This window comes from Passer montanus, unplaced genomic scaffold, assembly GCF_014805655.1.
Source record: "Passer montanus isolate IOZ18808 unplaced genomic scaffold, ASM1480565v1 scaffold7, whole genome shotgun sequence".
NCBI lineage: Eukaryota > Metazoa > Chordata > Aves > Passeriformes > Passeridae > Passer > Passer montanus.
In genome coordinates, this window is record NW_024372147.1 from 16,331,466 (window position 1) to 16,350,466 (window position 19,001).

The 19,001-nt window shown below is 38.0% G+C and overlaps 1 protein-coding gene across 2 annotated transcripts in view; it reads left to right on the forward strand.

Moving 5' to 3' along the window:
• PDE8B (phosphodiesterase 8B) overlaps positions 1–19,001 on the forward strand; it is a 77,923-nt gene that overhangs the window by 27,495 nt on the left and 31,427 nt on the right. For both annotated transcript variants that reach the window (XM_039729614.1, XM_039729613.1), the window contains exons 2-5: positions 8,187–8,246; positions 12,825–13,015; positions 14,404–14,463; positions 16,054–16,111. In XM_039729614.1, the coding sequence (XP_039585548.1) occupies positions 8,187–8,246; positions 12,825–13,015; positions 14,404–14,463; positions 16,054–16,111 (369 nt within the window). The remainder of the gene's footprint in view (positions 1–8,186; positions 8,247–12,824; positions 13,016–14,403; positions 14,464–16,053; positions 16,112–19,001) is intronic.

Consider the following 19,001-nt stretch of genomic DNA (forward strand, 5'->3'; position numbering starts at 1 on the left):
TCAACATACAAATACAAAAATACAATTAACTTCTATAACTCTCTGTATCTATAGTCTTGGATTTTGCTCTCTCCCAGACACCAGTGCATGTATTTTTGAAACAGCTCAGTCTCAGCTGGTGTGTTTTTCCCTAAGGTAAAGAAATTTGATCGGATTCCCCAGTAATGTGTGTGACTCATGCTTCTGCAAAGCTGAGAATGAACAGTAATGACAGACAGATTTACAGAAAGAAGTCTCACCATGCCAAGATCCATAAGTCTGGACATATTCTGTTCTCTTTGACAGATGTTTGTAAAAGTTTGTTTTCCCTTCACCTCTTCACACTGCAAGGGCATTAACATAACTTACTTGCCAAGCGTATTCAGTGAAGTGAAATTTGTGTGCTAACAAAATAAATATACTTGCAGAGAAACTTCTATTGATAAAGGCAAAAGTATTCAAAATAAGCTTGATGCATTCTGTAGTTGTTTTTCCTTCCAGAACTGTAACATAGTAGTTAGGAAATTAAAGCACTTGTCCAGAAAATGGATTTTACTTCCTGTCTTATCAGTACAGGCTGGAATGTGATTGCTGAGCAGCAGCCAGAGTGACAAGGGATAGGCAAAGCCATGGCTGACCTGATCAAGCATTGCAACTGCACACTTGAAGGGACCAGATGGCTTTCAGGGGTCCCCTCACACCAAAATTTTTGTGATTCTTTATTCATTGGAGTTTCAGTGAACATCTCGAGCCATTAGCCAAACCCTTCTTCTTATTCATGTTCCCAATATCTGGGGGAAGGGGAGGAAATTTCCCAGTGCTGTGAGTTTTGAGACACGCTACATGGTCAGTGAAGAAAGGGATGATCTTAATTTACATGTCCTGTTGCTTTTTGAGCAGAAAAGCATAAGCTAAGACAAGCTCTAAAAACAAGGTTAGGTGGTATAAGGGACAGTGTCACTCTATGCTTGTCCTGCTTTTGCATTTTCCAGTTTTCCATCTGCATTTGGCCACTTCCAAAGACAGGATGTTGGACCAAGAGTGGTTGGTTTGACCAATTTTTTTTCATTGCTCCTCACAGGATTTTTGAAACTGGGAATGTGTTTAGAAATCTCCCTAGAGATTTTTGGGGTTTTTTTAAGGATCATCGTACTCAAATGTGTTCAACCAACTGTGTGTCTTATACCAGATTTATTCTATGTTGATACTGAGAACCAGAATTTTGGTAGTGATCCTAATAGTAGATCATGATCCTTGAATCTGTGTAAGAAAAATGTGCATGGTGAGAAATTGTGGGTACAAACTGCAGGACTGCTTCCAGATGCTGTTGAAAGCTCTAATCTGCAAATTACAGGAATAAATGGGATGTGGACTACCCTCTGTGGATAGAGAGTTTCTGAGTCTTTTGCAGCCTTGAAAGGTCTCAGAGTAGCTGCTGCTGTGAGCAGAATTGAGGACTGGTCAACAGTGGTAGTTTGTATGCCAAATGTAGTACCATAATGGCTGAACTAGTGTCTTTTCTGCTTGTTTGTTCTATTGTCCTATTATGATAATGTGTTCACAAGGAAGCTGCTACCAAACTGTGAACAGAATGCAAAAAGCCATAAATAATATTCTTTCTTCAGTTATCATTTTATATCAGATACACATTTATTATCTTAAACCTCATAGGTATATTTTACAATAGCAAGTGTCATAGGATTAGTTTACAATAGTAAGTGAGCAAGTGTCAGCTTGCTTGTTCAAGAAGTCATCTAAAATCTCTATCAACTGGACATTGATATTAATTTCTTAATTTTTGTTTTCCTTAGGGTGATCCACTACTTGTGACCTGATGGTGCTAACTGCCTTTTGTTTCTCTCTCTCTCTTTGCCATGTCTTTCAGAGGTTTACATGCATCCCCCTGGTTTGCTTTTCTTCCTTTAACATTGATTTTAAATTGAAACATCAAGATTATATGAGCACTATGGACTCTAGTTGCTTTAAAATGGATGATTTATGTCCTGGGCACAAAAAAAGGAGTGAGAAATAGAGAAGAAACAGATCTGTGGTTTTGACTACTTATTTTTTTCTAATTTCTTATTTGAAACACAAGCCAGGAAACCATATAGAGAGGAATGAGAATGAAGGAAGAAAGAAATCTTAACATCTGTTCCTGAAGCTGATTGTGAGACAAAACTTCTCAGCTTTCCACCAAAGGAGTTTGTGCAAAGGAGAAGTGGACTCTGAGAATGAAATACAAAAAAACTCAAACCAACTTAGATGTTAATTATATTACCAACTATGTAATTCACAGAAATTCAATTTTTGGCATTTGATCTTTTATTTGAAGTTTTTATGAGGGCTTCTGCTTATCTCCAGCACTGGTGACCATCTTATCTCTACTAAGATATGGTGTCTTGGCATATGGCTCACACTGAAGAACATGCAGAGTTTGCAGACAGAGGCATCTCTGTGGCAGGTCCACTCAGGAACCCAGTCAGGCTGGTATTCAGAGCACAGGAGAAATGCAGGGACGGCAGTGGGCTGGTGGATCTGATATGTGATATTCTGTGCCTAGCCATGCTTGGTTTCAAATGCTTCACTCCTAAAGGAGTGCTCTCCCACCTGGTGAAGACAAGGTTGGTGGGGAAGAAGGAGGTGGGAAAGAAAGTTAGGGCTTAATGCTCCTTTTCAGACACAGGTCACTGCAGAAAAGGAGCTCAAAGGTCATGGTTGTGAGAGTTTGCAAGAGGAGCTGAATTTCATCACCCAGAGGTGAAAGCAGTCATGGAAGGAGGGGCTCTTCTTTCTCTTGACTTTGTTCTGCTCCCTCGTAAATATCTAATTCTCTTGCATGCAGTGACCTAGCTTTAACGGGGGGTATTGATGTGGCCTCAGCCCAATTGCTTTTGAGGCAAAAGAACCAGATGCAGGTTTGTGAACTCTACCCTTGAGCTACAAGCAGACCCTGCCAAACCTACAGGTCTTGTGGATTTGGGGTCCCGTGTGTTGCCTGTGGATGTAGTATTTTTATGCTGTATGCCTCAGTGTGTGTTGTCACAAATATTGTTAACAGGCCACCACTTCCAAATGCATGTGTGTATTTTTTACCTACATATCTCATGGGTCAGACTTCTCTTAGGAGTGCTTGCAGAGACTGCAGTGGCTGAACCAGCAGTGATAAAACTATATTTTTTCTGAGTGGTATATGTGTTTGATCATTGTTTTCAGAAAATAAAATAGCATGACCTTGCATTAACTTCAGAGTTGAGCTATCAGCTACCTAATGCTCCTCTGGACTCCGTGGAAAAGTGGCAGTCGTCTGGCAAGAGGGGAGAGCTGGTGGAGCACAGTGAGTTGGCAGCCCTCTAGTGGGGGTGAGGAAAATGAAGGGGACGAGCAGGTCAGCAAGCAGATGTAAAAGTCAACTGGAAACCACAGCAGGGAGAATCTGACGGGGGAATAAGTAAAAACAACAACTAAAAAACCCAACAGAATTTGGCAACAAGGTGGGAGAGAGCCGTCTTTCCTGAAAGAGAGTTGCTGTAGTTACTGGGGCAGTAGCTGTTCTGGTGGGTGGAGAGGATAAAGAGTCAGTCAGGCAAATGAGTGAGGCAGGGAAAGATGGTGCCTGAAAAAGCTGGGGAGGTCAGACCACAAAAACCATCTAGCTCGGGACCAAGCTCCAGCAGTATGAGTATGTTCTCTAAGAGTGATTCATCTTTAGTCTCCCAGCCTTTGCCAAATTATCATTTAGGGCCTTTTTGACTCAGAGGTGAAAAGAGCTCTCCAGTTTTCTCGCATAAATCTGCCCCTTCTTTATAAACACAAATTGCTAAACAGGTCAAGTGATATTCTCTGTAACTGTAGAAGCTGACAAAGAGGGAGAGACTCCAAACAGAGAACGAGTGGCCTAGTGTTAAACTATACAAAAATGCCTGTGGAAGTGGATGGATCAGAAGTGAAAAAAACTAAAAGAGGAGAAAGATTGTGATATAGTTCTATTAAGGAAGACAGGACAAAGAAAAAAAAAGGGGGAAGAACAGAGAAGTGTAGCTTTGCTGAACAGCAGAAGGGGAGATGGGCATCCTTGTCTGGTGTGCTGTAGCAGGCAGAAGTGCAGGACACCAGCTCCAGGCCAAGAGTGTTGGACAACAGCTCTTGGCCCTGTGTTTTGTAAGGAAATTCGTGCAAGACTAAGTCCAGGGTTGAAGTCATACATGTCTGTGGACTGCAGTTGGACCAGGAGAAAAACCCAAAAACCAAGGGACTTGAGGTTGAAAATAATGTTACATTCAAACATGAAAATTCCAATAGCCAAAGAACAGGCTGAAGTGTCAATCTTCACCAGCAGTGAGGATAGAGGAAACTGAGCTGGAGGGAAGTGCAAAAGAGCCCTGGCAAAGATGCAGCCAGGGGAGCACAAGGCTGAGGTGAAAGCTGGGTCAAAAAGAGATTGCTGTTACTGGCTTGCAAAACCAAAGGGACAGATGTCTGAAAACATTGCAAAGCTGAATGAAGGGATGCACTAGTGAAAGAGAAAGGGAAGAGGGCAGGGAGCCTTCAGGGCAAAAAGGTGTCCAGAGGGACCTTGACATCTTGTTGCTTGTTGCTTCTCAACTGGCACATCCCTCCTGAGCCTTTTCAAGAGGCCAAATTCACCAACACCTTTGCATCCCTGCTTGGTTCACTCTGGCTGCTATTGTTACTCTGAAGCAGCACAGAATTAAGCAAGAAGATTTTGCTGTACTAATTAGTCTATACTAATTACAGTGGCGTGTTGGTAATTATTGATGATTCATAAACTGCATGGGCTGTAGGTCTGCAGCCTTTACTGGGGTAAAGTCTTTTTTACTGATGACTTAAAAAGGTGAAAATTCAATGACGTAGGAATGCATTTTGCTTAATGGCACTGCTATGATAGTAAGGTAATTGGTGATCACTGTTTTGCAAAAAAGCATAAGAGCTAAGAAAGTGCTATTGACGTTGTCTAATTATTTGTTTCATAGCTGATTTCTGGGGAGATTGCTTAGGAGATTACAGTGATACTGAAAATAATATTGGGCAGTTAAAAATGTTAAAACAAACTTTCTTCCACTGGTTTTATGTCATTATTATTTCTAGGTGTTATTTCTTTGCTTTCAATACAGTGTCTCTTTCCTCTGCTTACTGAAATTAGGGGTTTTCTCACTCGCCTCTTTGGAATCAGGCTTGTCTCTGCATGTTTTACCAGAAAAGTCTGTTATGAGATACTACACTAATTGATTTAGGTTGCAGATCTATTAGCAGTCCTTCCTGGCAGTCAGTCAAATAATGAGAGCTTTATTTAAATTGGAAATCATCAGCAATGTGATATTTACTTAAGTGAGGAAATGAACAGAGGTATGGTCATGGTATCACTAATACACAATGTCCACATGGTCAGACTCTTCTGGGAGTTCAGAAGATGTGGAATTAGTTCCTTCAGGCCAGTGAGAGATCTGTAGGACATTTGTGAAGGCCAGGCACACATGTCATTATTTTTGCTGCCTCCTTTAGCTGAGATTGACAGAGAAAAGTGAGTCAGTCACTTATATCCACAGCAGTTTGGGCATATAAATCCACAAGTCTGATTCAGGTTGTGAAACAAGACTCAGAACTTAAAGATCAGAAAGGAGGATGTCAGACATAGTTTTTGCTATATCTAATGAGGTTTATTTATCCTTCCCATATTCAGGTTCATTACCAACCTTAATTTGTCCCATTTGTTTCCGTGCATTGTATAAGTAATGAAGTTGAGCATTTTAGGAACTCAAAGACTATACATAGCAATCTATCAGATAGAATAGCATCTATTCTGCATCTCTCTGTGGCTCTGACCCCGCCAAGTCTGCAATGAGCAGGACAGGGACACGTTCACCTACATCAGGAGTCTCCGATTTTCTAATTTTCACCTAGTTTTCTGCTGTTAGAAAAGGCAAGAGCACCCTGAATCTGGAAGGAAGGGAGGAAGAGAAAGACTCTGATTTTTTTTTGTCCTTCTATTCAAGTGTTTTCTATTCATTCATGAGGCTGACACAGAAACAACCGGGAGAAAAACTCTGAGTCAGAGTCTGAGTGAGTGGATTATTTTGTTGCTGTTGTTTTAAAATAAACAGGATAAGAAAAGTGGCTAATCCATAAAGTAATCTCTGTAAAGGACTTGATAGACTTGCCTGCATTGATCTGTGTCTTGGACACAGTTATTCCATTTTTGACAATACAGAGTGGCTAACGCTGGATATCTTCTGAAGCAGTAGAAAGTGGAAGGCCTTCATTTACAATGTGAGTTCCCTGATATTTCCCTGGCATTAATAAATGGAGAATAAAATACATATCTGTGTCCAAACACACATGGATGTGTCTGTATTCTTCTTTTGTTGAAGAGTCTCATGCTTTTGATCCATGCCTTCTGAGACAGTTTGAGCTATGTGTTGTCAAAAAACATGCTTTTACTGTGGGACTGACTGAAGTCTGTTGTGTAGTCTTACAGATTTGTCTAATGATATCACTTCAAAACTTTGTTTTTAAATCAAAGTGTATGATGATAAAAGATTTATTAAAGAGTTTCCTATTGAATACCATTGGAGTGTGAATGTGCTGTTTTTCTCTTTTGGTTGGGGGGAATAGGAGCTGTGAGCTTTCAGGGGATTTTTTCTTTAACTTACTCTTAACTCATGGTTGATGATGGGTGCTAACTTCCATTTCTGTTCAGATATGATTACTGGCACTAAGCTACATTCTGCTACAGCAGGAGCTCAAGTGGGAAGTGAAGCTTTTCTGTGAGAAAAGGAGAGGTTAACTACACTTATATTGGGGGCAGTTTTTGCTTTGGAAAACAGTGGCAGGCTTTGTAGTTTAATCTTTTGGAGTGCTGCCCGTTACCACCTTCTGACGTATGTTGTTGGGCTGAGAAGAATCGATGCGCAGTGGTGCATGAAAGTCCAGCGTGTCAGATGTAGCTATACATAATGCCACTGTCTCATGTGCAGGCAAGGCTGTTAATGCTTAACACAGTATTGTATTCTCTAAAGAAAAGAGTAGAATACCAGGAACTTCATCTATTTTAAATGTTTATACACATTCCTTTGAAAAATACATTTTTTTAAGGATTAGGTATTGCCTGCATAAAAGGTTCAGACTAATGAGCACCACAGAGAAAAATGCCACAGAAATAGGCATTTGCCAGCATTCCTGTGTGCCAGGGAATGGCCTTGGGAATCTGCCTAAAAATTAGGGTTTTGGTCAGATTATGTGTCTTGGAGGGTGGTTGCTTTAACTCATCTACACCTGGGGCACCTGGGGTTACTGGTGACCACGAAAGCAAGGAATCTGCCCTTTTGAAGATTGGCAACTTGCAGCTAATTCTCCATATGCATTAACATTTTAAGGGTTTAAAGACTCTTCTCGTTAAGCACGTGTACCTGTGTGAGGGCATATGTATTGTTCTGTTGCTTAACAACCTTCTGTAGCTAATGGTCTGAAGTGAAACAAATCAGTAGTGTGCAGGAGAAGTGTACTGAAATGTATCAAGACACAAAAAGTATTAACATAGTCCAGCTCCTAAGAAGTATAACAAACAAAGCAGCCACAGCCCACATGTACTGGCTTTCTTGCAGCAGGTTTAAATTATGATGTGCTATCATGTCTTCTGAAAATGTCATGGCTCACATGGCAGTGATATTTTTGCCTGAAAACTGAAGGCTATGGTTCTGGAAAACAACTTTCAATCTGCAACCCAAACAAGTTCGCTTTTCTCAGAAGTCATTTCTTTCCCTATCAATCCCATTAAAACATTATTATTTAGAATATGTCACAAGACCTTTAAGAAAAGTTCAGTATTACATTCTAATTAATAACTTTCGGCCAAAGATAAATAGCTTTCTGTAGTCTCCAGTAAAAACAAGTCCTTCTATGTAACCTAAGTACTCTGTTGGGGAAAGAGGGAGAAGGAAGTGTGTACTTCTCGCTCCCTTATTTAAAACCCTACCATTTTTAACTTACAGACAAGTAAAACAAAAATAGGAATTTGGTAAAGATGTTCATGAAGGATGTACTTCAAAGTAACAAAATTAAGGCTGCTATTCATATGCCAGTGTGCTTTTTAGTGTCTTTCATGGTTCTGTTTGATCTTTAATTCTTGTATGTAAAATGCTACCTTCTTAAGAACCAGACTGAAAAAAAAAATCTGTATTTCTCTTCTTTAGCAGGCTTCAACTGCAGAAGTACAAGTTGGGCCCATGAGACTGACACAATACCCAATTCAGGTAAGATGCTCCTTCAGTTTCTGAGAGAGCCAATTCAGTATTGATAGATGAAGAAATTAAGGTTCAAACTCTTTAGTTAACTATAATACTTTAATTTCACTTGTACAATGACTGTGAGAGGCATAATTTGTGTTTTGTGTATCTGATTGCTTGAGAAGATCTACAGGTAAATTAAGTCAGTAAATAAGCTCTCTAGATTTCCATTAACACCCCCTCATTCCTTGTATCTGTCCTACCAGTAGGAGTGTGAGTGCATGTGCATCACCAGGGAAAGAGCTGCCTCTTTGGATATTAAAAACTGTTCCGTTTTGATATACCAAAGCTGAGAGCTTCATGAAATTTAGGTATATGTTTGAAATTTAGGTATATGTTCAGTTTTGCTGGGTTTTGCAGGACAGCAAACAGAACAGAGAACTGTAACAGGACAGAGAACTATGTTTTACGGACCACCAACCCAAGAAATCACCTCCAACAAGACAGGTTCAAATTCAGCTGAGGAGCAACAACTCTTATCTATACATGCTTCTTTTTCTGTACATTTTTTTCCTGTGACAGTATCAGATGCCAAGTGTTATATTTTTTCAGCTTATAGTGGATGTTGGAACTCTCGGATTATAGGAAATTAACATTGTTTTAATGATATATAATTGATCTGAATTAATTTATGGGTCAGTTAATTCTGTAAAATGCAAACATATTTAGTCACCAGTCACTCTTTCTGTGAAAAACCTATGTGTGGAAGAAAAGCATCATAAAGTTTTACAGTTTTATGGCTTTACATTCAGTCTTAATGATTACTCGATCTGATGAAATTGCTTGTTTATATTGTAATAAGATTTGGAGTAATGACTTTAACAGCAGAACAACCTTTAGTTTTGCAGAGAATTTCAACATAGAAGTGTGAAACTTTTCACAGAAAAATGTTTTTAGATCATGTTCATCTTCAGAAAGGTTATTCAGAAGATATTTAACAACTACAAATACTCTCAGTGCTTTTGTCAGGATATTACTTCATAGAAATTTGATTTGCCCAAGTCAGAGTAGGATTTTTGTTGTTCTTAAAAGCTGACATTCTCTATGTAAGAAAAGAATCTGCCTTAAGCAGAAATTATTAAGTGAAATCATTAACTAAAGAATTTTTGTTAAAGATGTTGCTATACATTAACTTATTTGCTGTTAAGTAAAACACTTCATGTAAACCCACCTTGTTTGTTTGTGGAACAAGCCACATTACCTTAGATAATTTGGCAAGTAATGCACACATCCCCACATTTTAAAAATGTGTGCTAATCTTTTATTCCATCATGACCATACAATTATGTGTTTCTCTGTGCATTGCAAACAGCTACTGAATATCACATTTTACATGTCTATTTGTGGATGATTAATCATGTTTACAATTGTCTGAGAAGTTCTGCTTGTTACAACAATTGCCACTGGGGCTTTTCTTAGCAAACTTCATTTTATTCTGCTGTGTTTTATGCTGTTATGGGACACCTGTGCCAACCTCAAAATGGCATATATTTTTTGTCTGAGAAGTGACCTCACTTTTGCCTGTGACCTGCCATAAAATCATTTAATAGATTCCCCACTGGACTTCATGACCATATATGTCAGAATAAAAATCAGGTTTCATTTGTACAGAATTGTGACCCAGGTGCTCCTGGCCTTAAGAGGCAAAGGGAAGAGTCCAGAGCAAACCAGCCAGCTGCAACCCTCCAAACATCCCATATACAGATTGCACAATTGCCTCAACTTTGCACCAAGGATTGTAAATAGCAATGGTTTGATTTCAGAAATTACCATGCTGAAAGTACACAAAAATGTGCTTTCTCCAAGGGACATGGGAGATGTGATTTTTATAAACAATTAGTGTACATAAAAAAGGTGTTGGATCCTCTTGCAGAAATGTTTGCTCATAAACGTTTCAATGTGTTCCTATTAAAATGCTGCATTTTCTCACCTTTCAGGACATTTATTTGCCATCATCTCTTTCACAGCGTTGACACTGTGATCTTCCCTGATGAGCTGCAAATGAAGCACGATGATGCACAGCATTTCCTGTTCTCTCATTCCAATATAACAGGAGTATCTCTGAAACTTTATTCAGAGATACCATGTCTTTTCCACCTTGAAAGTCTCCTGCTGGGATATGATGATTTGCAAATAATTAAGTAGCTTCTTAAGTGCTGCAATTTTCTTTTTCCTTCTGGTGGCTTGTTTATCCTCAACTGATGTTTCTTGTATTTCAACCTCTTTAAAGCAAATTTTTGTCCATTTTCTGTATTTGTATAATAAACTGGGAACAAGATGTGCAAGAGTTGTGTGAAGCAAATACTTAGAAAGAGAGTAAAAATTTCAGTACATCACCAAAATTGGAAAGGCCTCCACAGAGAAAGTTCACGATATTCCTAAACTAGGGCAACACTGAGTAAAATGATCTTTTTACAGTAACATTGGCAAATCATGCAGCAAAAAAAATTTTTTTTTGAAGTTTTTTGGCATGGAACACAGATTGAATTTAAGCATTTCCTTGATCATGTTGTTTATATGGATTATTATATTTTTGCCTATACTTTGATAGTATATTGCTCAAATATATTTCTAGTTACATTATGTTTGGATCATTCATAGTAACTCCATACAAATGTTAATGAGAAAGTGTAGTAGTAACACTTTAAAACAGCTTTTAAAATTAATATTCTCAGAAGGATTTGTGCACTGATAATCAGCTACCAGGGAGAGATTGGATGGTTTAATTAAGCTCCATTATTTTAAAGCTGATAAATTATTGCATTTTGCCATCCTTTATTTCCAAACTGGGAGTGCTGAGAGAAGAAAGATATCAAAAAACGTGCCGCCCCCACCCCCCTTAAATTTTCTTTCCCCATAACATTTCAAACCAGGAACAAAATAAAACTAATGGCAGTTGGAACCAAACAGAAGATTGTATCAGAGTAGGGACTTCACTCAGGAATTAGAAAATCTGCAGCTTGGCCACATCATTGCTTTTCAACTCTTTGATGGCTGGGAAAAAACCCTAGGGATTAAAAAGAGTGATAACAGTTACCTTGGATGTTAAGTGTCAGTAAGCCAAATCTGCTTATTGATAGCTGTAATCAAAAACCTTCCAATACATTGAAACTTTTGCCTTCTTAATATTTGCAGAAATTGTGAGCATATAATTTTCTTCCATTGTTTAATGGAACTCTGACTGTCACAGTAACAATGATTGATTTTTTTATTGTTTATAATTCAACAATCCAGGCAGCTAAAGATAAGAAGAAAGCTATTGTCACCTTTTCTAGCTTCTAGACTGATGGTACTGAAATTCATGTGCTGACACCACAGCTGCATAAAACAAGGTGGATAAAGGTTATTGGCCTTTCCTGCGGGCATTTGGAGCAAAATTCTGCATATTTTTCTTGAACACGTTGTTTCAGTAAAGTCAGGGGATGACTTTTATTTGTGAAATGAACAGGATTTTGCTTTATACATGACTAATCTCTGGCTGCTGACTTTTTGTGCAATTTTAATAGCTGTGAATAGACTTTTGACTTTTTGAAGCCTTCTTTTTCACAGCATATTTGCACTAAATTAGCTCTTTTCTTTGTCTGACACATAGGGTAGCATGGTTAGTTATCGGTCGCTATGGTAAATATGTGCACTGCAATGGGGAATGTCTCCATGACTTGGATTAATAAATTGGACGCTGATAAATTGTATGTTATGGGGCAAGGATGAAAAATTTATTCTCTCTGAAAACCACTTTCTTTTACATGAGAAGCACAAAAATACAGCTGTTTCCAGCTTCTATTCTGTGTGTCAGCTTGCAAACAGGCTTCCTACAGCATCTCCTTGATCTTCAGAGTGGCATCTCCATACACTTCCTACCTGATCTTGTGTGAGCAGTTCCTTAAGTGTTCAGTTGAAATTGTCTAAACTACTTTATACGCTTAGGGACAGCTTGGTACAATTTATTGGGTAAAAATTTCTCACATTTGAATAATTTTCCTCCTGTACATACCTGCTTGCCTGTTCTTTTCAGCTTTGAAATAATATTGGTTGACGCCATTTCTTTGTGATTAAAAAAGAAAAGAACTCATAAAACTGTGTTAATTTTTTGCCCATATCTTCAGGGATGATAAGTGGTAATTAAGGCAGCTGCATTTCAGACAGTTCCTTACAATCAAAAGTGTGTGTAGCTGGGATGGCCTGACAAGAATGGAAAGGATGTTTGAACACTGTCTGGTTGCTGATTGAATTGGAACAGCAGTTAGAAAAAAATCATCATATGGCAAGCTGGTTTTGTCATAAACTTTTAAACAGTCCTTGTTTAAAACTATTCACTATTTATATAGTTAACTATTGTTAACTATTGATTATCTATTGATAACTGTGGTATCTATTAAGAAAGATTACTACTGCATTGGTTGTTTTACAGCCTGTGGTTCAAGCTTCCCACTAATTAAAACAGACTTAAATCTTCCAAAGGGCAGAAGTATTTGTTAAGGCTTGCTCCATGCAGAAGACTATTTTACATACTTAATGTGGTGCTGCTGTTTCCATCCCCCGCAGGTTTTGCTAATCTTTGCAAAAGAAGACAACCAAAGCAATGGTTTCTGGTGGGCTTGTGACAGAGCAGGATACAGGTGCAACGTTGCCTGGACTCTGGAATCAGCACTTGAATGTTTCCTGGATAAGCACCAGGAAATAATTGTTATAGATCACAGGAGCTCCAAGTATTTTGATGCAGAAGATATCTGCAGGTAACCTAAAGCACCTTATGCTTATCTTAAGCTTTGCAATACATTGTATGAAACCAAACCTCTTATTTTTAAACCGAGAAGGGGGGGGAGCGAGGTGGGGGAGATAAAAACAACAAACAAAGAATGAACACCTAAAATTGTAGTAGAATGGAAGTTTGGAGACTGAGGCCAGGAAGTTTGTGTACATCTCTAAGAGGATAACAATATGAAAACTACATTATGCCAAAGCTGAATAGTAGAAAACAATATGAAAACAATATGAAAACTACATTGTGCCAAAGCTCAATAGTAGAATTATCTCTAGGTCATAGGGTTTCTATCAGAGCATAAGCCAAAACTGTTGTGAAACTATTCCCTGCTGTGGGTGCTGCTTCTTTCCTGGCTTACTGCTGCAGCAAAATCTGAAGCTGCAGACTTCAAAGGAATGTGTTTGTTTGTCCACAAGGTCAGGCACTGCCAGTTCTTCACAAAAGTTTGCATCACTCTTCTAGTCCACATGGTTGTGTCTAAGCTGTTTTAAGAGTACAAGTGCTTAGTATTGGGATCCTTTGCTAAAATACACTGTTTCAGCTGAAGCATACCATTTACACCATTTGCATACTGTGCTTCTAGTCTGCCATGAGCTGAAATTTGCCATGTTTATGACAAGGGGCATTTTAATGCTCAAATATTTGTGCTGGTCTAAGTTCTTCTAAAAGACCAACAGATAAACATAAAGATTGTTTATTCAGAACAGTGTAATATGAGTGAAAAAATCTTATCATTAGCCAGCAAAACACAAACTGAGTGTTCTTCTGATAGCTGGTCATATCTTTTTTGGTTTCTCAATAATATGCAACATGGTAAAATTTTGTTTATTCAGTATTTAATGAATTGTAGTCTTTTGTAATTTGCTATGCCCACTTTTCTTACTTTCATGCTTTGAAAGCACTTCCCACCCTCTAAACAAAATTTTGCAACGTCTAGAAGGACAGTGGTAAATATGAGAGGGGGTAGAGATTCTTGTTTAAATTAGTCAAGGGTGTTGAAGATGCTTTGCATGTACTGACCTTTCTCAACTCACGCATTCAGGGCAGTCTGCCCCAGATAAGCTGAGTACACGGGAGAAACCTTTGCTAGGTCATAAGAGTGGGTCTGAAAAGTGATGTTTGTACACTGAAGTTTTGGAGCTTTTGCCTTCTTACCTGGATAGAGCAAAATGAGAAATCTGGTGCCAAAATGAAAACGGTTTGTCTAAATGGGGATAGTTAGGTTTGGCAGTGCACTATCGTGTTGTCTAGCCTCAGTGGTGTCTTTCAGTCCTGACTTTCATTTATATTTTCAGTGAAGGTACTCAGAGCAATATTGAAAAAGCATTCAGTGTAACTGAGAAATTTTTGTTTCCTCAGGTCTATTCGTGCCACAGAGCTATCAGAGCATACTGTAATACTTGCTGTGGTTCCACGCACGTAAGTATTACTGGTTTGTGAAAGATTTTCATTTTACTTTATAGGAACAGTTACCTAATCTATAACAGTTTTTTAATAACAGAAAGTATCTTACTAGCAAATCTTACTAGTAAAGAGTAAATGTACTATTTTTTACCTGAAATGGGCTAGTGATGTTTGATGTTTTATTTGTGTTGAAAATCTTTTCTTTAATGCCAACTAGTATTTTCCCTGTCACCTTCATAATGGGTTGTATAGTAAGAAAGTCAGACCGATATGTGTTTTTTCTAAGAGGAAAGGAAAATATTAATCCAAACTAGAAAGGTGTGTATTACTTTCAAAAGAAAATAACTAGATAAATAACAAATTGTTGTTTATGGAACTGTGTGGTGGGGCAAACTTCAATCCAGTTGATGATAAATTCACCAGAATGTTGTCCTTAAACCCTTATTCAGTAATTCATAACCTATACTTTTAGGAAGAATTCTTACTGACTTAAATATATATTGATCAAATATCTTCAAATACCCTTGTTAAAACTCCTACACACTACTGAATCCATTACCATTTTTATTCATTTCCTAAATCAATTAGAATATTAGGAAATAGAGTGTCAGGAGAACTATTAGTACCATGATTTGAAAATCAATTAAATTTGCTGCTGAACAAGATTTTACAACTTAGCTTCACTTTTATCTAAATAATATTTTTTTAGATTATTTCTCATAGAATATCACAGAATGTCTTTTTTATCTTCTTCATACTTTTTTTGCAATCCCCTTGTGTCTACGTAAAGAGATACATGACTTCTGTGGAGAATCTGCCAGGTTTGCTGTAGGAGTAACTATCAAGCTGTATAGAAGCTGCAAATACCTACAATAGAAGATGTAGCACCAACTTCTGTAACAATATGATTTTTTGTATGTATTTAAGGAAAACTCTTCTCACTGAGTTCATTATATTTCGAGAACTATGTTAGATTCATGCCATCTAATCCTCAAGTGTGGTGTTGCCTTATAATAAATAATACTAGCCCTGCTTAATATCTTATCAATGACCTGGACGAGGGATCGAGTGCACCCTCAGTCAGTCTGCAGGTGACTCCCCAGCTCTGGGCCCCTCACAACAAGAAGTACATTGAGGTGCTGGAATGAGTGCCGAGAAGGGCGGTGGATGTGGTGAAGGGTCTGGAGCACAAGTCCTGTGAGGAGTGACTGAGGGAGCTGGGGATGTTTAGCCTGGAGAAGAGGAGCTCAGGGAGACTTTGTTTCTCTCTACAAGCACCTGAAAGGAGGGTATACCCTCCATGCAAAGTGGGGTCCATTTTTTCTCCCAAGTATCAAGGGATCTGACAATAGGAAATGGCCTCAGGTTGTGCTAAAAGAGGTTTAGATTGGACATTAGGAAAATGTTCTTCCCTGAAAGAAAACATTGGAACAGGCTGCCCAGAACACTGGAATCACCATCCCTGCAGGTATTTAAAAGATGTGTGGATGTGACACTTGGGAAGTGGTTCAGTGCTTAGCACTGCCTGGTTAAAGGTTGGACTCAATGATCTAACAGTCTTTTCCAACCTGAATAATTCTGTGCTTATGTGATTTTGTTTTGTAGATCTGCTGACCAAGAAGAGACTTCTGTTCTTCCCCTTCTTGATGCAGGCTTTGATAGGGTATGTATAAATTGCCTATGTAATATAGAAAACATAGTTGCTTCATAAATTACAGACACTTTTTCCTCAAATTAAAAATTACACATCCTCTTCTGTCAGAAATTTATTGACAAGAAACCAGTGGCAGTTGATTTAGTTTTCTTTTCATGAGTATTCCAGAAGCGTATGAAACAAAAAGCTCTGTGATCTAGGTAGTCCTTTCAGCAGCTGTACTGAGATTACCTTCTTGTGGTCTGGCTGGGTCGTGGGTGGGTTTTATGACTGCACTAAGAAAGAGGGGTGGGAGACTCTGATTAACATTTCGCAGCATGCTGACTCGTCACCCAGACCCCTCCTGTGTCTCAGGCTGCTGGGATTTCTCTTCTAAAGGGACTACAAACCTGGTCCAGCTCGTGAAGATTTTTTTCCCCCATAATGTCTGTTATGGTGCTTTGCAACAATTCTTCTCAGTACAGCGTTAGAAACACTCCTGTACCAGAAGCAGAAGGAAAGATAACTGTTCATACTGCTCCTCAAAGGGCTTTGTAGGAGAGAGCAAAAAGGCAGGAGTTCTCAGGTCTGAAAATGTAGGTCTGGATGGATATTATGTTACGTTACTCTAAAATAAACCAGCTGCATTTTTTAATTTAGCAATTCATAAGGAAGGATGTGTATTTAAGCAAAAGAAGCACATCTGGAGAATTAGTTAGAATTAACTTTATATATTTTCTTAATAATATACATATTTAGGAAAATTAACTGTAGTAAGGAAAATCAGGGAAGAGATGGAATTAACCCAGGCAAAAATCTCATTCTCCTATGCTCATACTGAGTCCAGTGTCTCAGCCAACTCACGCTCAGCCCAAGTTTGTTTATACAGCAGAACATGAACCCGAATGACCATTTTCAGATTATCTCCCAAAAATAGAGGCATAAGATCCTGCCTGTACTGCAAGAGCATTGTGGGGCCAAAGCATTTCTGAAAGCACTTAGATGCTCTGAAGATTGGAAATGTGAGTCTAAGAGAAAGGTCAGCCCAAGAATGCCAGGGCTTTATTAGTGTAGTTTCTCTCTCTCTCTCTCTCTCTCTCTCTCTCTCTCTCTCTCTCTCTCTCTCTCTCTAGGGCTTAAATATTTTTCGAAGAGAAGTTTATTACTTCTCAGGTCTGTTGCATTTGAACACAATGCAGGGCAATGTGTTTTGTAAGCTAGATTAAACCGTAGGTGTAGTACTGAGTAAAGTCAGAGAAGACTCCGTGGCTGCGAGACACGTCTCAGTGGTTCTCTCTGCCTTGGAAAGGAAAATCTTTTTGCACCTGACAGCTGCGCTAACTACTCTCTCTTGCTGTCCCGCATTTATCAGAGAGCTTGAATAATGTAATAATTCCCTATTGGAATTATTTTCAAGACTTTAAAATACATCTGATGTCAGAGTTTCTTTTTTGCTGTGCAGTGGACATAGGAATTATTTTTGCTTGGATGGGGATCAGTAGGGACTAAATCCATTACCACACAAAGATTTAAAAATACCCCTCTTCAGATAGGTGGTATTTGCAGGGAGTCTCCTTCTCAGCAGCAAAAATTAAATTTATTTTTGAAAATTGCAACCTGTTTAAGTCATAATTTTTTCTTTATGCTGACTTATTTCTGGTTTTTCTTCCTTCTTCTTAAGAAAGTCTGTTTTATTACATCTGATTCTCCCTCTATATCATTAACAGCTCTTGTGTTTGTGCATTAATGCTGTTGCTAATCCAGTACATTAATTATGCTGATTTTTTTTTTCCTTTGAGCCTCATAAATCTAATAGTGGTGGCCTACTTAGGATGGGCTAATTTGAATAAGCAATTTAGCTTCCTGACTGATTTTTAGCTATGATTTAAATCAGCAAACAGGAGATCTTAATCAGCTTGCAGTTACTGAATTACAACCTTGTCTTGTATTTTAAACTTCTTTTCCTAAACAAATGTTGATTCTCATTGACCAGATACTATTAAAACTTACTAGTTTGGAGTAAAAGAAGTCTTTAATATTAAAATGAATTCCTATTGCTAAGCAAAAAGAAGGATGAATTCCTGCTAGCTTATAACTCTTGTGGTTTGTACTAAGTTCTGCATAGAACAATAGTGGTATCCCATTATAATGAAGCAAGAAATAATTTAAGAGTATGTGTTACTTAAATCAAAATGTACTGCATAAATATGAAACATTATAAAAATAAAGTGTTTTGTCTGCCCTCTAATATCTGTGAGTTCAGAAATCTTCTTGTTCTTCTGTCACATTAGAAGCACAGATTAGAAAAATAAATGTTTCCTGCTATTTTCATGTCCAGTTGATTTCTCAGTTTTGAGTCAGCGAGCGAATGACCAGCATCAGCACTATGAACTTAGATAAAGTGTTTCTGTACATCTGCAGAAGACTATACAACATTTAAAAGCATGGTTAGCACTTTGATAAGTTGCAGTTCTTGATTCTTAGCAAAAGATTTGTTCCAAGAGTTTTGTCAGTGAATGGCAGTGCTTCAATTTTTTTAGTAAAACACACTACTATAAAATTCAGTTTATAAAGAGCCTTAGTATATTCTAGTAAGTCTATTTCATAAAATAGATTGCCATCATAGATAAATTTTATATTATTGAGAGTTGTTCTTATTGTTTTAAATTTAGCTCAAATGTATCAGAATATTTAAAAGAGCACCCAAAACCTGAAAATCTTGGTCTACACTGCTGTAGAAGAAAAGTCTGTTAGCAGGCAGTTTGATATATGAAGACACAACATTGTTTGCTTTGGTTCTGCCAACTTTTTATTGTACCTTTTGTTTTCCCATGCATTCTGTAGCATGTGAGGTGAAAGTTACAGAAATATTTTAAGATGTCAACATTAAGGAGTGGAACAGACCCATGCCAACAGTTGT